The sequence below is a fragment of the Seriola aureovittata genome, chromosome 8 (genome assembly GCF_021018895.1).
Source record: "Seriola aureovittata isolate HTS-2021-v1 ecotype China chromosome 8, ASM2101889v1, whole genome shotgun sequence".
In the NCBI taxonomy this organism is placed as follows: domain Eukaryota; kingdom Metazoa; phylum Chordata; class Actinopteri; order Carangiformes; family Carangidae; genus Seriola; species Seriola aureovittata.
Genome location: NC_079371.1, coordinates 18,260,945 through 18,279,063, shown reverse-complemented (window position 1 = coordinate 18,279,063; position 18,119 = coordinate 18,260,945). Strand labels below are relative to the sequence as shown.

The 18,119-nt window shown below is 41.2% G+C and overlaps 2 protein-coding genes across 3 annotated transcripts; one reads left to right on the top strand and one right to left on the bottom strand.

Annotated features, from left to right (window-relative positions):
• Nucleotides 1-171: 171 nt before the first annotated feature.
• fut11 (fucosyltransferase 11 (alpha (1,3) fucosyltransferase)) lies at nt 172-4,100 on the top strand. Its single transcript, XM_056382868.1, has 5 exons — nt 172-319; nt 611-949; nt 1,085-1,465; nt 2,182-2,804; nt 2,971-4,100. The coding sequence occupies exons 2-5, from the start codon at nt 611-613 to the stop codon at nt 3,119-3,121; spliced, it is 1,494 nt and encodes a 497-aa protein (XP_056238843.1). The 5' UTR covers nt 172-319; the 3' UTR covers nt 3,122-4,100.
• Nucleotides 3,955-17,950, bottom strand: znf185 (zinc finger protein 185 with LIM domain). 2 transcript variants are annotated; one of them, XM_056382866.1, is made up of 34 exons: nt 17,705-17,947; nt 16,662-16,730; nt 16,274-16,391; nt 15,707-15,814; nt 15,577-15,603; nt 15,253-15,312; nt 15,120-15,167; nt 14,954-15,025; nt 14,779-14,859; nt 14,538-14,588; nt 14,251-14,373; nt 13,740-14,165; nt 13,175-13,240; nt 12,985-13,056; nt 12,667-12,741; nt 12,368-12,442; nt 12,074-12,154; nt 11,655-11,714; nt 11,454-11,507; nt 11,110-11,169; nt 10,492-10,542; nt 10,340-10,384; nt 10,063-10,110; nt 9,227-9,292; nt 8,978-9,049; nt 8,789-8,851; nt 8,321-8,464; nt 7,989-8,036; nt 7,622-7,657; nt 6,829-6,900; nt 6,649-6,723; nt 6,484-6,549; nt 5,328-5,433; nt 3,955-4,533 (listed from the first exon to the last, which is right to left on the bottom strand). In XM_056382866.1, the coding sequence occupies exons 2-34, from the start codon at nt 16,675-16,677 to the stop codon at nt 4,432-4,434; spliced, it is 2,667 nt and encodes an 888-aa protein (XP_056238841.1). In that variant the 5' UTR covers nt 16,678-16,730; nt 17,705-17,947; the 3' UTR covers nt 3,955-4,431. The 2 variants fall into 2 exon arrangements, with proteins under 2 accessions (XP_056238841.1, XP_056238842.1); XM_056382867.1 differs by lacking the exon at nt 14,538-14,588 and having other exon boundaries at nt 17,705-17,950.
• Nucleotides 17,951-18,119: the final 169 nt, after the last annotated feature.

Sequence of the window (18,119 nt, the reverse complement as noted above, 5' to 3'; positions counted from 1 at the left end):
ATTCGCTGACAAAATAAATGTCACTTTGTCCAAACTGAACACGGAAAAAAACGTGCTCCAGCGTTCACAGATGTTTATTAGAAATTCGCCTGTGGGAGGCGCTGTGGGGCACTAGGTTCGTTTACGAGCCACAGAAGAAGAAAACCAGAAACGTAGAAGAAGAGTCCAGCTGTTTTTATTCCCCCTGTATCGTTGGCTGTTGTTAGAGAGCATCCCGTTGTCTCCACTCCCTCAAGGCTAACTTCTTCGGCGAATAGCCATACAAGTTTTTGAAGAATAAAGAGAAACGTACCTTCATGTGTTTGCTGCAGTGACAGTGGTAGGAAAAATGTTGCTATATTGATGCATGCTCTGACAACACTGACACGTATGACTGAAATGTTTGACTTACTTGCTAGGGTATTTGTTAAACGAAGTTGGTTTCCCAGAAGCAATAACTAAATCCGTACGCCTTTAATTTTAGTTACGGGCAATGACGCAGGCCGTGATTTTATATGTTAAACTGCGTATACAATCATTTTGTTTGGTTTGTCCTTTTCACTGTTGACTGCTTGTATCCGAGTTAATGCCTGTCTCTTAAATTTGTTTTCTGTTCTTTTCAACCTTGCAGATGGCAGGTAGGGGCAGGCTGGTGCCCTGTGTGTGTCTGGGACTGTTTGGTGTCCTGTGCTGGGTATGGGTCTCCTTTGCCTCCTTTCCAGACGATCAACTTCCCCTGGAGGCTTTGGATGCAGTGGACCGAGGAGCCTTTCAGCCCCAGAGTGCTCTATCAGAGATGGAGTTTGCCTCCATCAGTTCATACAGAGGACCTGGCAACAGTGACCGGCGCAGCAACAAGGAGCTGCCCATTATCCTCTGGTGGAGCGGGGGACTGTTCCCTCATTTTCCAGGTGACACTGAACGCATTGACTGTGCCACGTCCTCCTGCCTAGTCACAAGCAACCGCAAGGTACCAGAGATATTTAACCTCACAAAGCTTTTTATTGAAACTCATGGTTTAGACAAAGAGGAGATGCATGCACACATTAGTAATAATTATCATTCCAAGCTGTTCTGCCAGTAATTTTGAGTTTGATCTTGAAAGGTCCAGCTGTACAAGCGGACAGCATCCATCATCTTTTATGGGACAGACTTCAGGGCATATGAGGCACCGCTCCCTCGACTCCACCACCAGACCTGGGCACTGTTCCATGAAGAGTCACCCATGAATAACTACATCCTCTCTCACGGACCGGGAGTCAGGCTGTTCAACTACACTGCCACATTTCGCAGAGAGTCCGACTATCCTCTGACCCTGCAGTGGCTGCCCTCCCTGGGCTACTTGCTGGAGCCTGCAGCTGTGTTATTGCAGGAGAAGAACCGCCTGAGGAGGGAAGGCATGGCCCCTGTGCTTTACATGCAGTCTCACTGCGATGTGCCATCAGACAGAGACAGATATGTCAAGGAGCTCATGAAGTATATCGAGGTGTGGTACAGAGGTCTTCCAGGACCATGTTTACTAAGATGCATGCCAAATGAGTGATGAGATTCATATTACTACTGGCAATGAGTATGTTCATGGAGATTCAATTTTAAAATTATAGCAACTAAGGGGCAGTCATAGTTTTACATGCTGCAGCAGTGCTGTCCAAGCGATAAAACATTCCAGTCAGAGAGCAGACTGTGATATTGCCAGTGAAGCGTCCAGTGTCTGCTGGAATGCGATCAAAAAAACAAAGTATTTGAACACAGTGATTTAGTGGTGTATATTTCATTTTAATCTCACCCTCTAATATTTGAAAGCTAAGCTGTTCTCAAATAGCACACATCTTTAAATTGTCTTGTTTCACATCTTTATTTTGAATACTACCATGACCACTTAAGATTAATTACCAACTGGATCACATGGCATTGAAGTTTTCCCCATTTCCACTCACACATACTCCTGCACACAGGTCAGTAGCTCAAGGTCATTAACAGTAACACCACTGTAATTGCTTTGTAAATATTGCTCTCAGTGATGTGTGTGAATTCCCATCAGGGAATGAAATATTAAGGTCAATTAGAAATGTCTAATCAGTGTTTTATGAGAAATGTATTCCATTAAATGTTTGTCATCGCTCATTAATAATCTTTTCCCAAATGTTTTCTAACCATCCCCCCATATGTCTCCTTCCTCCTGTATTATTTCTGTCTCTGCAGGTGGACTCTTATGGGAAATGCTTGAACAACAAACCTCTACCTGAACATCTGGAGGACACGGCCACCGCTACCGGCGAGGAACCCAGATTCATGAATTTTGTTGCACGCTACAAGTTCCACCTGGCCCTGGAGAACGGCCTGTGTCCAGATTACATGACGGAGAAGCTGTGGCGGCCTCTCCATCAGGGCTGCGTGCCTGTCTATCGAGGCTCCTCTGTGGTGGTAGACTGGATGCCCAACGACCACTCTGCGATCATCATAGATAACTTCCCCTCACCAAAAGCTCTCGCTGACTTCCTCAAACGTCTTGATGAGAATGATGATGAGTATGCAAAGTATTTAGAGTTTAAGAACCCCAGGCGAATCACCAACACTCGCTTGCTGGAGGCTCTAGATACCCGTGAGTGGGGGGTTAATGACATGAGTAAACCTAACTACCTGAATGGATTTGAATGTTACGTGTGTGACCAGGAGAATGCACGACTGACAGCAGAACGAGCATATAGGAAAGCACCGAAGAAGAACCCGCCTCCTCAGCCTAAAATGGCAGATAACTCTCACATGGGGTGCCCCCTGCCCAGCCCTGGGTACGGAGGCATTCAAGACTTACCTGCAGATGATGGGTGAGTTTGTCCTAAATTATTCACAGTGCTAGTTGTTAAATCCTGCTACTTCCAGTACTTTGATGTGAATGACAATGTCTCGAGGGAAGAGAAATCCGCCTATTTTAATTGTCTAATTAAAATATCCTCTGTGATGGGTCTAATCTGTTTGTATATCTGTCTGCAGATGGTTGCAAATATGGCCTCAGGATTACTGGCAGAGTCTTGACCAAGCGGAGGGGCTGGAGTCTCTGATAAGACATAACGAGTCAGACCCTTCGCTGCTGTGGAAGCACATCCAAAACATCGCTGTGAGCAGAGCCAGAGGAAAACACTGACCCAGGCCTTGAAACAAACAGAGGATGGAGCACATGTATATTACAGGAGTGTCCCATATTATGCATCCCCCCCAGTTTAAATGAGGGAATGAAGCAGAAGTGACTCATATTTTTGCACCTGAGCCAAAACTCCTTTACTCTTATGAGCAGTTTAGTTATACTGGAACAGATTTTGATATTATATTCTGCTGACGTGATACTTTTGTCCTTTATCCCAAGTTCAGTAATGGGAAAATAATGTTTTAGAGTGGTATATGCTAATATTTTCACGTTGTTTTATTACTATAACTGAGGTGCCATCATTGCCCTTACTCTGCATTGCATTGTTAACGTTAACTGCATGCAGTGCAGTTGTTCCAGAAATGCACATTCCCATGGGAGGCACATTTTCATTGGATTGGGACAGAGCCAAAGACGTGTCCTCTGTACCAAGGGAGCTCTGCCTAACTGAGTGTGAAGACCATCAAGACAGTCGCCAATGAACTGCATTAGCTTCTCTACAGTTACTCAGCAGGTAGCTGATGGTTATTAGCTAAAGTCACATTTATGTACACAGCTATTTTAAGTGACTATGCAAGGAAAATATTATCTCACCAAGGAGTGGAGAAAGGCAAATGTAAAGTTAAGCACAACTCCCAGTGGGAAACCACCACTGCATTTGCAGAATTTCTGTGCTCGATATTTTATACTGTTGCTCTAACTGTATTCTGATCATTTTTATGTGCAATCATTTTTGACTAATGCTTTTCTAAGACCTGTAATTGCTGGAGACTCCACAGCAATTTTGTGTGTCTATTGGCACACTACCTTTGTATCACATATTTATACCAGGATCTTATAAATCATTTTATTTTGTTAACAAAGCATCACACATGTGAACACACTATTTTGTATCAAGAAGAACAAAGGAAGTAAACATTTTGTAACAAAGTCATTTTCTTGCATACCATCTGTTACTAAATTATAATATTATACCCCATTTGCCAGTATTAGTCTGTTCACAGTTCACTGTGTTGTACAGATATATCCTTCATAGTCTACTGAGTCAGATACAACTATTACCACCAGGGAAAAAAAAAAAAACACACAGTTGTATAACATGTTTGAGAAATTACAAAATTTAACCTAATGTAAGAATCAACATTGAGCAATGGTATTGTTCACTATAGGAGGCTCTGATCACCCTGAACCACGGAAAAGTTCAAACTGAACACCGTACAAACTTTGTGAAAGAACAGTTCTCACTTTATATGCAAATGAATGCGAAGGGAAGCGGGTGAGGACAAGAGACGGCTGAAGAGCCTTGTTAATCAGTCGAAAGATTTGGAGTAGCAGCTCTCGCAGTGGACTTTCCCACCATGTAGGAACATACTGTAGAGAAGGTCTCCCATGGGCTTACTACACACACCGCACTGAAAAAGTATGAGAATGTCATTAGAAAATGTAATTAAAAAATACAGCGCCGAGCAATGTTTTTATACTTGAAATTCAGTATTGCATTTTTACAAAACACAGAAAGAGAAAATGGTTTTAAGCTGTTAAAACACAAGTTACTGGTTACACCTTGTTATAGACTGATAGTATACCAAAGTGATTATGAAAGTTCATCACACTTATATCAGTCAAATATGAAGCTGTAGCCCACAGCCTGTTAGCTTAGCTTAGCACAAAGGCTGGAAATGGGGAAATAGCCAGCCTGGTTCTCTCTAAAGATAACAAAAGGTAACAGCACTTCCAAAGCTCACCAGTTAACATGTTACATCTCATTTGTTTATCAGTGCAATAAGCAAAAAGTTGTGGTTTTGCAGGTGAATATGTGCCAGTCTTGTCACCATGAGGTTACCAGGCAACCACTGAAGACAATCGCTGCTCCTGGCTAAGAAATAGTCAAACAAGATATAACATGTTTAATGTTGTATTTTGCTTTAGAGCTGTTGGTCAGTGAACTTTTGAACTATGGAGAGTTTACCCCTGTTTACAGTCTTTATGCTAATCTAAGATGTACGTCATTTATCTATATTCATCATTCATTTATGGTACAGACATGAGAGTGACATCCAGCTCTTGCCGAAAACGTGATCAAACCCATTTACCAGAATTTCAAACTATTGCTTGAGGTGAAAAAAAGCAAATTTTCTGCAGGGAGATGTGAGTATGCCACAATGTATCTTCAGTGGGATTGTATCTGAGCAGACAGATTAATTACCTTGAAGCAGGCAGGGTGACAGTTGATGTTGAGGTGCTCAATGGTGATCTTGGCATCATTGCCCACCTGCTCTCCGCAGTATGTACAGGTGGATGACAGCGAGCCACTGGGGAAGACAGAGCGATTGAAGTTAGTTTGGCCAGTGATGCAGAAACAGCTCTTGTGAAACTGCAGCTCTTTCTGGTTAAATAACCTGTGACCTTTTCTGTCCTGTGTGAGGGAATTTAAGAAGTGTAAATAATCCTTTCATGTCCCTGCTTAGCCTCCTAATGAGCAGGCTTGGTGGAATTTCTGCCCTACTGCTTACACCTATCCAGTTTCGTCAGAAGGGGAAATAACAAGGCAGTGGGAGAAAGGGCTTAAAGGTTTTAAAACAGGTTTAGGGAAATGTGTTGTTAAGGAGTTAAGTAGAGGAGCAGCTGTAAGAGCAACTAACAGAGCTTGATATCAAATAATATGACCCACTATGGAAACGAGAGCAAATACAAAAAGTACAAAATATATTGAGGAAAATGTACTCGTGCTTGTTGAAGGAAATTTGCAGTTGAAGCATTTGAAATAAAAAAGAAGTTGAAAGTGAAGTTGAAGCGACAGTCACAATACAAATACTGAAAGTAGCTGAAATGGCAGTGACAAAAATAGGTTCAAGTTTCAGTGGACGTGTTAGCAATGAGTTAAGTTGAAGTAACAATTTTAAGAGAGTGTGTTGAGTGAAGTTTAGTGTACTTTTTAAGTTGAAGTGAAAAGGCTGAAAGGAGTTGAACTGTCATCTGAAGTGTGACTGATAAACTGAGCTGGAAGTGTCAGCTGATATGGAAATGTGTATAAACTGAAAGAAGGTATCAGTTGAAGTGTTAACTAAAGTGTAAGCACTGAAAGCAGTTAGAGTAAATTGGTTACAAACAGTGGAAGTTGTGGGAAGTTTTATTTGTTGTTCAAAGCTTAAGATCTCAGATCTGAAAGGACTTGAAGTGTCAGTCAAAGTGTGAGAAATGCCAGTTGAAGAGAAACAGAAAAATTCAGTGAAGAAGCAATGTTACATGTAACCGCTGAAAGCAGTTGAAATGTCAATTGAAGAGCAAGAGATGAAAGCTGTTGAAGTGTCAGGGGAGAAAGGGCTGACGCTTATAGCTGGTTCAGGGAAATGTGTTATTACCTGGAGTAAGTGGAGGGGCTGCTGTAAGAGTAATCCACGGAGCTTGATGTCAAATTGTCTGATCCACTGTGGAAACAGGAGCGATAAGTAAATCATCACCAGAGCAGTGTTTTTAATCAGTACTGTTTTTTTTTTATCATTATGTAAATAATGTAGTGGTCCTACCCATCGCTTGTATCTTTGGCATTATGCAAGGACAGCTCTGTTGCATTGACATACTCTTTCACATAAACGAACCCCCTTGAACAGAGGCAGGTGAAGGAAAGAGTGAGTTAGTATACACACTTAAAAAAAAGACATTAGTTGCCACCTTTATACAAAAATCTAGTTTGTAAAATCCCTCACTTCTTGGTCTCAGGTTCTGGTGTTTGGACACGACGGTCTTCTTCTATCACGGTCCTGGAATAGGTTTCATAACTGGAGAAGGAGAGTGCAGTGGTGTTAGTCTCAGCTTTGACTCACTGATGACAGCAGTGTGATGGCTTATACAGAGGGACTCTACATCTGTCAAATGTAACTCAAGAGATAATCATTTTCTGCCATCGCTTGTTAATGGCATGCTGTTTAACGGGCTGTGATTTGACAAAAGGACATCTCTAATACACATCATTAATCTGACATCTGGAGACTGATAATTAGAGGGAAGGAAATGAGTGCAAATTGAAATACAGTGGGAGAGAAGATCTTGTCATTTGGCTTCAGTAACAGAGTTCAGACGGGAGACTCATACAGGAGTTGCAGGTAACTTGAGATCCAGAGTTTAGTATTAAGCGGATACAGCTGCATTCCCACAGGGTTTGGCCTAAATCTCTCACCCATCTGACTAAGACGACAAACACAGAGACAAAGGCAGATGTGGTGTAGGTGAAAGTGTAAAATAAGCCCAGATGACCTAAATATAGGATATTGTTTGTTTGATATTAAATAGATGTTATTAAATTAATTATTTAGTCCACTCAGAATAACAGGAACATTTAATTTCCATGCAGTAGCCCGTCATAAAAGACAAAAATCTCTAGTGAAAAGAAAAGTGTCTTTACAAAAGAGAGAAAATCAACCGACCAAATAGTAGAAAATAACACTCAGGAGACACTCTTGCATTATACTGTGTCTGATGCGAACAAGATCATAAACTTACCGATCCATAGCAGGCTCTGGTTCACTGTGTGTCTCCCTGGAAGGTAAAGAAAGCTGTATTAGACTTTTACTGTAGGCTGTAGAAACCAATAAGTTGGACGCTATCCAGTGAGCAGGAATTCTGCGGTTTTTATAAGTGCATAAAGCTGATCTTTCTAACTCACAGCTCCAGAGGGGTCTGGGTATATTGACCAGGTGTGGTCTGTTTTCTTTTGTACTGCAGCATTGCCTCATCCTGAGCCCTCCTCCCATCACATTGTAATATCAAACATTAACCTACATGCCTCTCACGCTCCCCATCCCTTCTAATCGCTGAGGTTTTGATCGGAAGATGGGAGTCTTAAGAAATTTTAGGAGTTTTTTCGAACCTGATAGTGGTGAAGGTTGTGACTGTCTGCTTCTGTGTATCCTCAGGGCTACAAAACAGAGGACATTCCTGCATTATAATAAAGTCTGGCAGCACAGATAAAAAAATAAAATAAAAAAAAAACAGTGACAGTATTAAAGTGAAAAATAACAAGTCAAGAAGAAGTTGATTATTCTCTGAGTGAGCCGTGAGGAACTTGTGTTTAGCTCACTTTCAATTAAATGGTTGACAGCCACTGAATTTTAAAGTGCTATAATCACATCCTGCTAAAATGGTACAAAAAATAAAAGCGCTTTAATATGCATTTAATGAGCTCAGCCACAGCAGAGATACCTTTCTTCCTCCTCCTCATCCTCCTCCGCCTCCTCCTCCTTCTCCTCCTCCTCCGCCTCTTCTTCTTCCTCTTCCTCTCCTGTAGTGACAGTATAGACAGTGGGTGATGTCCACCTGTCCCATGGGGAGTCATTCTCAGTGGACCTTGAGAACAAACAAAGACATGACATTGTAGCTTGAGAGGATGACGAAGTCGCAACACTCACACAACAATACTGCTGGAGAAACAAATAAACAAACAAAAAAAAAGGCTGGAACTGGATCTGTTTACGACAGTTGTGAGGGAAAGTTGTAACAAATATATACAGTATCTGACCTATTTTCATGAGCACCAGTGCACAATGTCTTCTGGCTCAATGAGTAGATGCTGCAAAAGCCTTGTTACTCGACTGTAGTGAAAGGTAAGGAGGTTATGGGAATAAAAGGAGCAGATATGCACCCGGAGCTTTTAACAAAAAGATGACTTACTTTCTCTCAAACATGATCAGCGTCTGTTGATCTTTAGCTTGGCCTTCGGGTTCAGGTTCTTGGCTGAGAGGGGACATACATTGAAAGGCTTTTAGCGCGTAATGGACAAGGATGGGTGCATGTAGATGAGCGAAACATAGTCGGCCGCATTGTGTGGAAGTGAAAGAGTAAATCGAAGTGTGTCATCACCTCTCCTCTGCGTTAGTCTGCTGAAGTGTGCTGGTTTCCCATGTGCGTGCCCATGACCGCCTAGTGCTGAGACTGAAGAGCCAAAGTGGAGAGAGAAAGAGACGATGCAGGAGTTGTGACAGATGAAGCATATCAGACACTGGTAACGTATGCTGTTTGAGAAATTGATTTCTGCAAGCCCACACTGTTCCTTTCCTCCCCATCTCTCAGTCACACGTTCTTAACACAACTATGCACTAGGTTTAATACCTTGTGGTGTCAGTGTTGATGGGGATCACGTCCTCTGCAAGGGATTTCAGTCCATTACTGCTCATACTGTCAAACACAAAGGAAAAAAAAAACATTTAAGACACTGTATATTAAGTTCATTTTAGTGCTGACATGATAAGAAAATTAGTTGAAAATCATTCAAGTAATTTAAAGCAAAATTAGCAACATTTTCTAGTTCCAGGTTATCAAAGGTATGAATTTGCTGCTTTTCTCTGTTTAATAAAATTTATACATTAACATAACATAACATTATAATTGAATTAATTATATTTTTTGCACTGTTGGTCAAACTAAATAATCTGAAAATAACAACTGGGAAATGACAACATTTTTTTTATATTTAATATTTTTATTTTTATATGTTTTATTTGCTTAACAATTAATTTACTGCTGGGCTGCAAATAACAATTATTTCCATTATCAATTAATTTGCTGATTATTTTCTCTATTTTCGACTATTTGTTTTATCTATGGTATATGGTATATGGTACTATAAAAAGAATGCCCATCACAACTTCTCTGGACCATAGGTGATAGTCCAAATCCCCAAAGGTATTTAATATACAATGAGTTAATAGAAAGAAAAGCAGCAGCATCACATTTAAAAATGGAACCAATGATGATGAAAGGATTATCAAAATTGTTTCTAATTAATTTTCTTTCTAATTGACTAACTTTGTAATCATTTCAGCTCTAATTTACTGCTAAAAAATAATAAACAAATTAATCAATACTCGAAATTATTGTTAGTTGTTGCCTTATTTTGCTTAATTTTTAGCTTAATTTAAAGAGTTAGATAAGTGCAACCAACTTACTTTATTTCTGGACTTGGATCCTTGTTCTCCATAGAAGTGGCTGATGCACTGAAGAAATAAAAAAAAGAAATGATAAACCAACAGAACTAATAATAATCCTATTAATAAGATGGATTGATAGCTACTGATTGTGATAGCTGCTGATTACAAATAATAATTATTGGAATAACTTTCAAAGTGAGGTGAAGAAGTGGTAAAGAGGATGTTATGTAGCAACATGCTACAATCAGAGGTTACACTATAGAAAAAGAGGAATTTGCATTATCATTCCTGGTACCTGTTGATGGAAATATCTGTGAGGGGCTGGAGCAGGTCAGACGAGCTGCAATAGAGAAAAGTGGCTCATAATCAGAAACTGCTGCATTATGCATGCCGAGATGCTATCTGGCTGGCTGGAAAACAGTCACAGCTCCAAACCAATATGATTACCTGTTAGGGGATGTGGTCCCTATCGGATATGGATCAAACGGATCAGCCGAGCTGAAAAACAATTTCACACTGATTTCACTCTCAATTGTCAGCATGGCCCATCTTGTGTTGGAGGAATTCTGATCACATTGACTCATAATGGAAAGATTTAATGCAGTTTGAATGGTAAACAGAAACGCAGAGGAGCTTGGGGCCAGACTCAATCAAAAATTAGAATCTGGATGTCTTTGACAAATGGAAAGACTGTTCTGCTGCTGAATGGCAAAATCAGTGTATTTCACATTTTCTTCACCTAAAATGTTAATTTTAGTTAATATCAATTGCACTAAACAAATCTTTAACATTATCAATTCTGTTTTCAGATATTTCACAGACAACTATTTTATTACCAAGATTAAACTTGTATGCCTATTTAACAGGAATGAGAATGTATCTTACAAATGAATCCATTTTTTTTTTTAAAGCAAATTAGATTTTTTTTTTTCACTCAGTGTCAGTGGGGTAAACTATTCTTTTACACACATTTACATATATATTAGATACATTACATTACATTACACTGCAACACAGACATCTTAAAGCACTAACCCATATGTGACATGGCGGTAAATAAACTACCTTGATTCAGTGACCGCAGTTGTCACATGTGTGCTCCAGGGATCTGCATTGTCCTCTTCACTGCACAGAGGCAAGACAGAAAAGTAAAGAGGGTGGTACGGATGAATGGCATGATGGGAAGAGAAAAGGGGGCAAGTAAAGGTTAGTGTGGTTCTTCTCATACACTATTTACAATGTCAGTCCATTAGAAAAGCCTGAAATCCACTGAACTACATAACGAGAATGAAAACCATCTGAATATAGTACAGAACTGACTTCTTCTGTGTGCATGCCTGCCTGTGTGCGTGCACGTGTGTGTGTGTGTGTATGTGTGTGTGTGTGTGCGTGTGCATGTGTTCCCATACCTTTTGTCAGTAACGATCACAGTTTTGGTGGTTATAGTGACTGTCTCTGTGGGGCTGACAGGCAGAGAGACACACAGCACAGTTGCAGGTAGAGTTAGTATAAATCATTACAAGGCATATCTGAATTGAATGCATTTCTTAGCAGGAACAGCTCTGCATAGATAGTTAATTGTTTAAGAGCAGCCTGTCATCTCTCTCTACCTTTGTGTTGCTTTGGCTGTCTCATCTGTCTGCTTCTCCTCCTCTCGCTGCGTGCTGAGGCTGGCAGAGACAAAACAAAGCCGCAATACTAATCAGTACAGAACATTCTCTTCTATTTCCAGTCGCACGGCAGATAAGACGTGGCTCCCCGTTTCAAAGTGTTACTCAGTCGCTTCAGGAATCTGCGACTTTCGTTTCCATCTCACACGGAGCAGGGGTTAAAATAGAATGCTGGGAGTAGAGGAGCCCCGATTTATGGATCAAACTTGAGGCGGATGGGGTTTATTAAAAATCTTACACCTCAGGGAGCTCAGATTCTCGCCCACCCCCCTCCCTCCATCTGTAGTGATAAAAATTAATGGTACACAAGGAGGGAGGGATGGGGAGCAGAGGCCATCATATGTCTACCTATTTCTCACCTGTGTGGCTCTGTGTTGATTAGAATGACATCATTAGCCAGGAGATCCAGGGGGCCACTGGTCTTTGCTGGTTCTGCCTCACTAAAGAAACCAAACACAAAAGTCAAATACAGAGCAGAGGTTTTTTTGGGGGGTTTTTTTTTTGCTGTGTGTTTTCCAACCCTGGAAAGGGAAGTTAAGGTAATGCTTTTGCTTGCTACTGACAAGGGAGCTATTGATTTTCCACTGATGAAAGGATAATTCTTTGCATAACTCTGTGTTCAGGGCTTGGGTGGGAAAGAGTTCTTCCTATACCTGTCTAGTCCGCTGAGCAGATCCTGACTCCAGCGTCCTGGGCTGGAGGGAACAGGCTCTGCTGACTCCTCCGGACTGCGGAGGCGGAAAAGAGGAGAGGAAGAGGAAGTGGAGAAGATGATGAACGAAGGGGGATTTTGGAGTCAGAGGAGATTTCAGAGCAAGAGAAGGCCAGTTGAGGTAGAGGCGAGGGAGAGCATTCAAAGTCCAACAGTGCCACCTTGTGGGTAATATTCAGTGGATAACTTATGTGAGGATTTCTTAATTGCACAATCAATAAGAACATATTTTTAACAAACCCATCATTGAGAGCCAGGAGATCCTCTGTTATTGGTTCACAGTTGCTGAGAGCTGTAGCTGGCTCCTCTTCAACACTGCAGACAGTAAGAAAGAAAATCAGTGCAACTGCTTTGGCACATGCACACATGTCTCTATACTACACTGCCACATTTAATGAAGACTAATTTGGGACACCCTGTTGTGTAAGGCAGTTTCAGGCACCTGAAAGTGAGGTGTGGCGCATTCTGTGATTACTCTGAAGTGAACACAGTGGTAGTTTGTTACTATAGATTTTCTTGCCAGCCCTGTTAGGAATGAGGAAGTTTTTGGTTTTATACCCATTCTCTGTGGTGTGACCGTCCACTGAGCCTCCATCTTCCTTTGCCAGCTCTGGCTCATCACCCTTGAAGCTGGAGAGGAAATAAACTCTGATTATCAGATGGAGGCACTAACTTGCTAGTGTCATGGTTTATTTTCCTTTTTTTCATACTGGTATCTGCTGCTTCTATCTTTTTCTTTTTCCAGTACCTGGTTGAACTTGTGTCAAAAGAGATGAGACTGTCGTACAAGGCGATGTGAGTGTCAACATTGGAGCTGTGAAAATAGATGAAGAACAAACATGTGGCATTCCAGGGCTGTTTTCAATCACACAAGTGAAAAGAATGAGAGCAAACATACCACAGACATAAAGAAAGCAATCTGACAGCTTATTTGAAGCTTTGCTTAAGAATAATGATATTCAATTATTATAAAATATGATGTCATTTTACTGTTATAGTTAGTCAAGGTGGAGCTAGTTTGAGCTGCTCAATATAATGTTTGGTAGTTTAATTTGTAACAATCCACAATATAATTTAATATTAAGTTGATCTTTGTCTGTAAAATCTTCATATACATAATTTCCAGCAACTTGTGAAATCAAATTTGAGTTAAAAAGTATAATATTTTCCTCTGAAATGTAGTACACTTATAAATTAGCATGTGTAAGCAATACTCAAGTATATGAGCTATTTGAAGAACTTAACTTGCTTTGCATCAATGATACTAAGCTACAATATGTGGCAGCACTGATTTTGGTTAGTGAGAATCTCACCTCGGCTTTGGGGACAGTTTAGATTCTGGTTCTGACCCAGGCTCAGGTTCAGGTTCAGGTTCTGGCTCAGGTTCTGACTCAGGTTCAGGTTCAGGTTCAGGTTCAGGTTCTGACTTCACTGTGATGTCTGTTACAGTAGCTGGAGTGGGTGGTAATGCTGGGGTGAGTGGAACCAGAGGGGTGTCAGCTTGCACAGAAACATCTGAATCCTCAGGTTCTGGGTCTGCGCAGACAACTTGAACACACACAGGGCTGAGTTCAGGGAGGGGCGTGGCCACCTTGGTGCACCCTGGTTTCATGTCTTCAAATGGATTTGTTTTTGTAACAGACACTGGAGGGAGTTCTTCTTTCACAGGCTCTGGTGCAGTCTGCTCCACCTTTGGAGCCACTGGCTCATTAGCAGCTGTTGTCACACTGGTTTCAACTCTGCAGACAACACAGGTAATGAATGAAATTGAAGGAACAGAAATCACTTGTTACGCTGGAAACAGAAACATGGCACAGGACTCACATTTTCCTTGGTTCGGGCTGAGGCGCGGAGGCAACAGATGTGACGGGGATGACGGGGGAGGGAGGCGGAGAGCTGGCAGGTGGTGGAGTTGTAGCGCTCTCATCATCATCAATAATCTCCACCCTGCACATTTGTAGCCAAGCACACGTGCACACACACACACATGAATGCATGTGGAGTTGGGTGTGCAACACACCCATAAAAACATACAAACATTTGGACACACACTTGGATTCACAGGTTTTTCTTTTGGCTTCAGTGTCAGATATTTTAGAGGGAGAATTTACCTTTTAGCCACAAATGATGGAGTGACGGTGTCAGGCGCGTTTTCTTTCGACCTGTGGTTTTTCAACACACAGCTTTCATAAATACCACCATAAATTCTCGCCATTTATAAACATATGTGAGTGAAAAGTGCAATTTCTTTTTTCTTGTTTTTAATATGTAGCTCACTTCTTTTATAATTAAAGAAATCCAAAAACAGGTTGACTGTTCAGATTAGCATAAGGAGACATGAAACACACATACTCGTATTTCTTAGCAGCAGAAAGCACATAAGACCGTTGCCTGACTGTAGATTTCTTCAGAACATTGCTGGCTGCCTCCGTCCTGCGAAATGAATCATTATGATGTTAATGTAATCTCTTTTCCTGGGTGTGTGACCTCAAATTGGATGATGTTCTTTGAGCGAGGAGAGTCTCACCGTTTGTCCTGCTCCTCCTGGCTAAGCTGGCCCTCTTGGTTCTCCGAAGTGGGCCTCACAGTGTGGGGGGCTCTGAGGAACAGAAACGCAAACATACACCTAATGAAAAACCCATTCTCACCCAGCTGCCAGCAGTTCACAGGGAATCTGATTTGTGCGCACTCACATCCTCTTGTAGCTCTCCGAAGGTTTTTTGTTGAATTGTGTTGTTTTACTGCGAAGAGAAAGGAAAATTTGGGAAGCTGTGCATCACTAGTCACACTGTTAACTCTGCTCATTCAAGAAAGAGAAGCTCTTACCTAAAACCGTTAGATGTTGAGGAGGACTCAGGCTTTTCATCAAGTTTAGTGAAAACGCCTCTGAATGGAAAACAAAAAGTGTGAATAGATAAAAACCTTTTCTCTATGTAATCTATGTTGTCAGAGCTCAGATCTCCCTGTGTCTGGATGGATTGGAAGCCTAAACGCTTGAGCCAGAAAGTGACTCTAAACTCCGGAGCTATAATCCAAATGTTGTTGTAATTGTAAAAAAATTCTGCTAATTCTTGTACTGACAGTAAACACACTGAAACCAAACGGCACCAGAATGATGTGCTCATAATTTCACAAGTCAAGTCAAGTTACCTGATCAGGAATCCTGACTTCGGGGGTCTAAGATCAAAAACAGAGAGTTTTTTATCAGCACAATCGTGTTTTGTGGGAGGTTTGAAGGTGCTCGGTAGATGACTGAGTGACATGAGAAACCTGTGTTTACCTTTCAGTGTCAGGCTTGTTGGGTGGCAGAGTGGGTTTTGTTGGTGAAGACACTGGACTGGTCTCAATAGGGGCTCCATTCACACGGCCGGCTCTCACTTCTGCTAACCTGCATGGACGCACAGGATGTTGGTTTTGTCTAGTCAGGTAACTGAGTAATGGATAACATGGACGGAATAGGGGTGTCGCGATATACCAGTATTTACGATAACGTGATATTTAAAATAAAAATGAAATACTGATACTGTGTTAATAATAAACATATGATAATACTGTGATGGCAGATGTGAATCCTTTGTTTATCAGTTCCTCTGGTTGCCTTTTCACTATTCATTAAGCGCAATTGTTTTGTTGTACTCTTTTATAAAGTTATGGTTACACACAAAACACACAATAAACAAAGTTACAGATGAATTTGACTGATAGTATCATTATTATTCTTCATCATTATTCTTTTATTTTTCTAAGATATTGTGATAATAATGTTATCTTGAGTTCTTTTGGCCACGATAATGGTGTAGGGGAAACTCTTATATCGTGACAGTCCTACTTATAACATGTGGTTTACCAGGGTTTCTCCTCCCTCGTCTCAGCCTGAGTTTCATCGCGGCGCTGCAACCAGCTCCCATCTCCCTTCAGCTTGGTCCGCACTTTGGTGGTACGAAACACAGCCGCTTTGTCCCCCTCTGAGACACAAACACGTGCACGTCACATACCCGCACACCATCTGAGATACCATACACACTGTAGGCTGCATCCTAATGATATCCAAGTCACTGTGCATGATTTTCAGTCCGCTTTGGGCCGACACACACCACATAATCAACCACTTGTGTTTTGCATTAAATCAGGGCAATGGCAGAATTTACAGCGTCAACACTCTGAGACATGCCCTTTGATGACCTCTGCTTTTATTGGAGGAACACATCATCACACGTTCAGATCAGAGCAGTCACCTTTTCTGCTTGACATGGTGGTTCTAGATGTTTCTATTTCTTCTTTGTTCTGCCTTCTCTTCAGGCCACCTACAAAACACATGGGCACCACATTGAGATTAGTTACAGAGATCGTTTTAAAAGGAAGTGTAACAGCAAATTTCAGTGTATTATGACACAGTTACGAAATGGTCCTTCCCACACTGGGTTCCCTCCTAATTAGGAGCATGTGCTCTGTGAAGCATTCCTCAGTCTCATCCTTTAGACATGTAGATCATCCTGTCCTACCACTTTCAAAAAATACTGCTGTTTTTTAAATATGAATGGGCAGCACATACTTGATCACACATATGATCCTTTGTCTTATACAAGGATACAAGGTATTATCACACAGAATGACTTATGTGATTGGGAAAATACTGCATCCTTTTCACACATTTCCAAATTAGTTAACCTCAGACTTTTTTACAATCAAAAATGAACAGCTCAAAGGGAAACACACTTCCCCTAGGAACTTCAGAAAAAAAAAAGGAAGACACTAATAAAACACTGATGAGCGTTTGCTTATCTGAAAGTAGGCGCAGGCTACAGCTTATGCAAACTTATGGCGCACTGCCAAATTCAGAATGCAGATGTAACTTGTAAAACTCCTGGGGCTGTGAATTCACTTCTTCTAAAAGCACGTCACCACAGTATCTCTTGAAGATATTGTCCTGAATACTGGTGACAGAAGAAATACACCGAGGGCTCAGAAAGCATATTTATTCTGGGTTTAACACATAAATCCACACACGATAAATGATTAATGAGGAGCAATAGCATTTATGACAGAGCAAGGAGCAAGACAGACAACTCCACTGACAAGCAATTATGGCAGGGAAACACCCAGAAAAATGAGAGTAAACACTATCACCAGCTGACATTTTCAACAGTTTATATAGCATGATTAAACACTTTTAAACTCTCCGTTCTTACAGTTGATGATTACTGAAGCTCTACATTCAGAAAGTATCCAGATAACTTGCTGCATCACATTGTAAATAACTGCCAGTCAGAGCACCTACCTGCTATCACTTTATATCCGGCAGAGCAAAGTCCACGCAGTTCAGTGAAGAATCAGTCTCAGTGTGTCCCTCCAAGTGTGGCTGGTGCGAGCAAATGGAAAGTCTTTCTCTGTCTGACAGGTGTTTCACTCCCTGAGCTAGTGAACAGGTACGGGCGTAAGCACTAACAAGCCCAGCCAGTCAAGGTAGGTAGATATGGGGTGGAGCAGAGAGTGTTTGTCTATTCGTGTGTGTGTGTGTGTGTGTGTGTGTGTGTGTGTGTGTGTGTGTGTGTGTGTGTGTGTGTGTTTGTGTGTGTGTGTGTGTGTTTGTGTATGTGCGTAATAGAGGTTGCTAAGAACTCATTTTTGTTTACTACATCTGTGCTTTGTTAATGGGAGTAAGCAGGCACATACCTGTCACACAGGTGACTGAG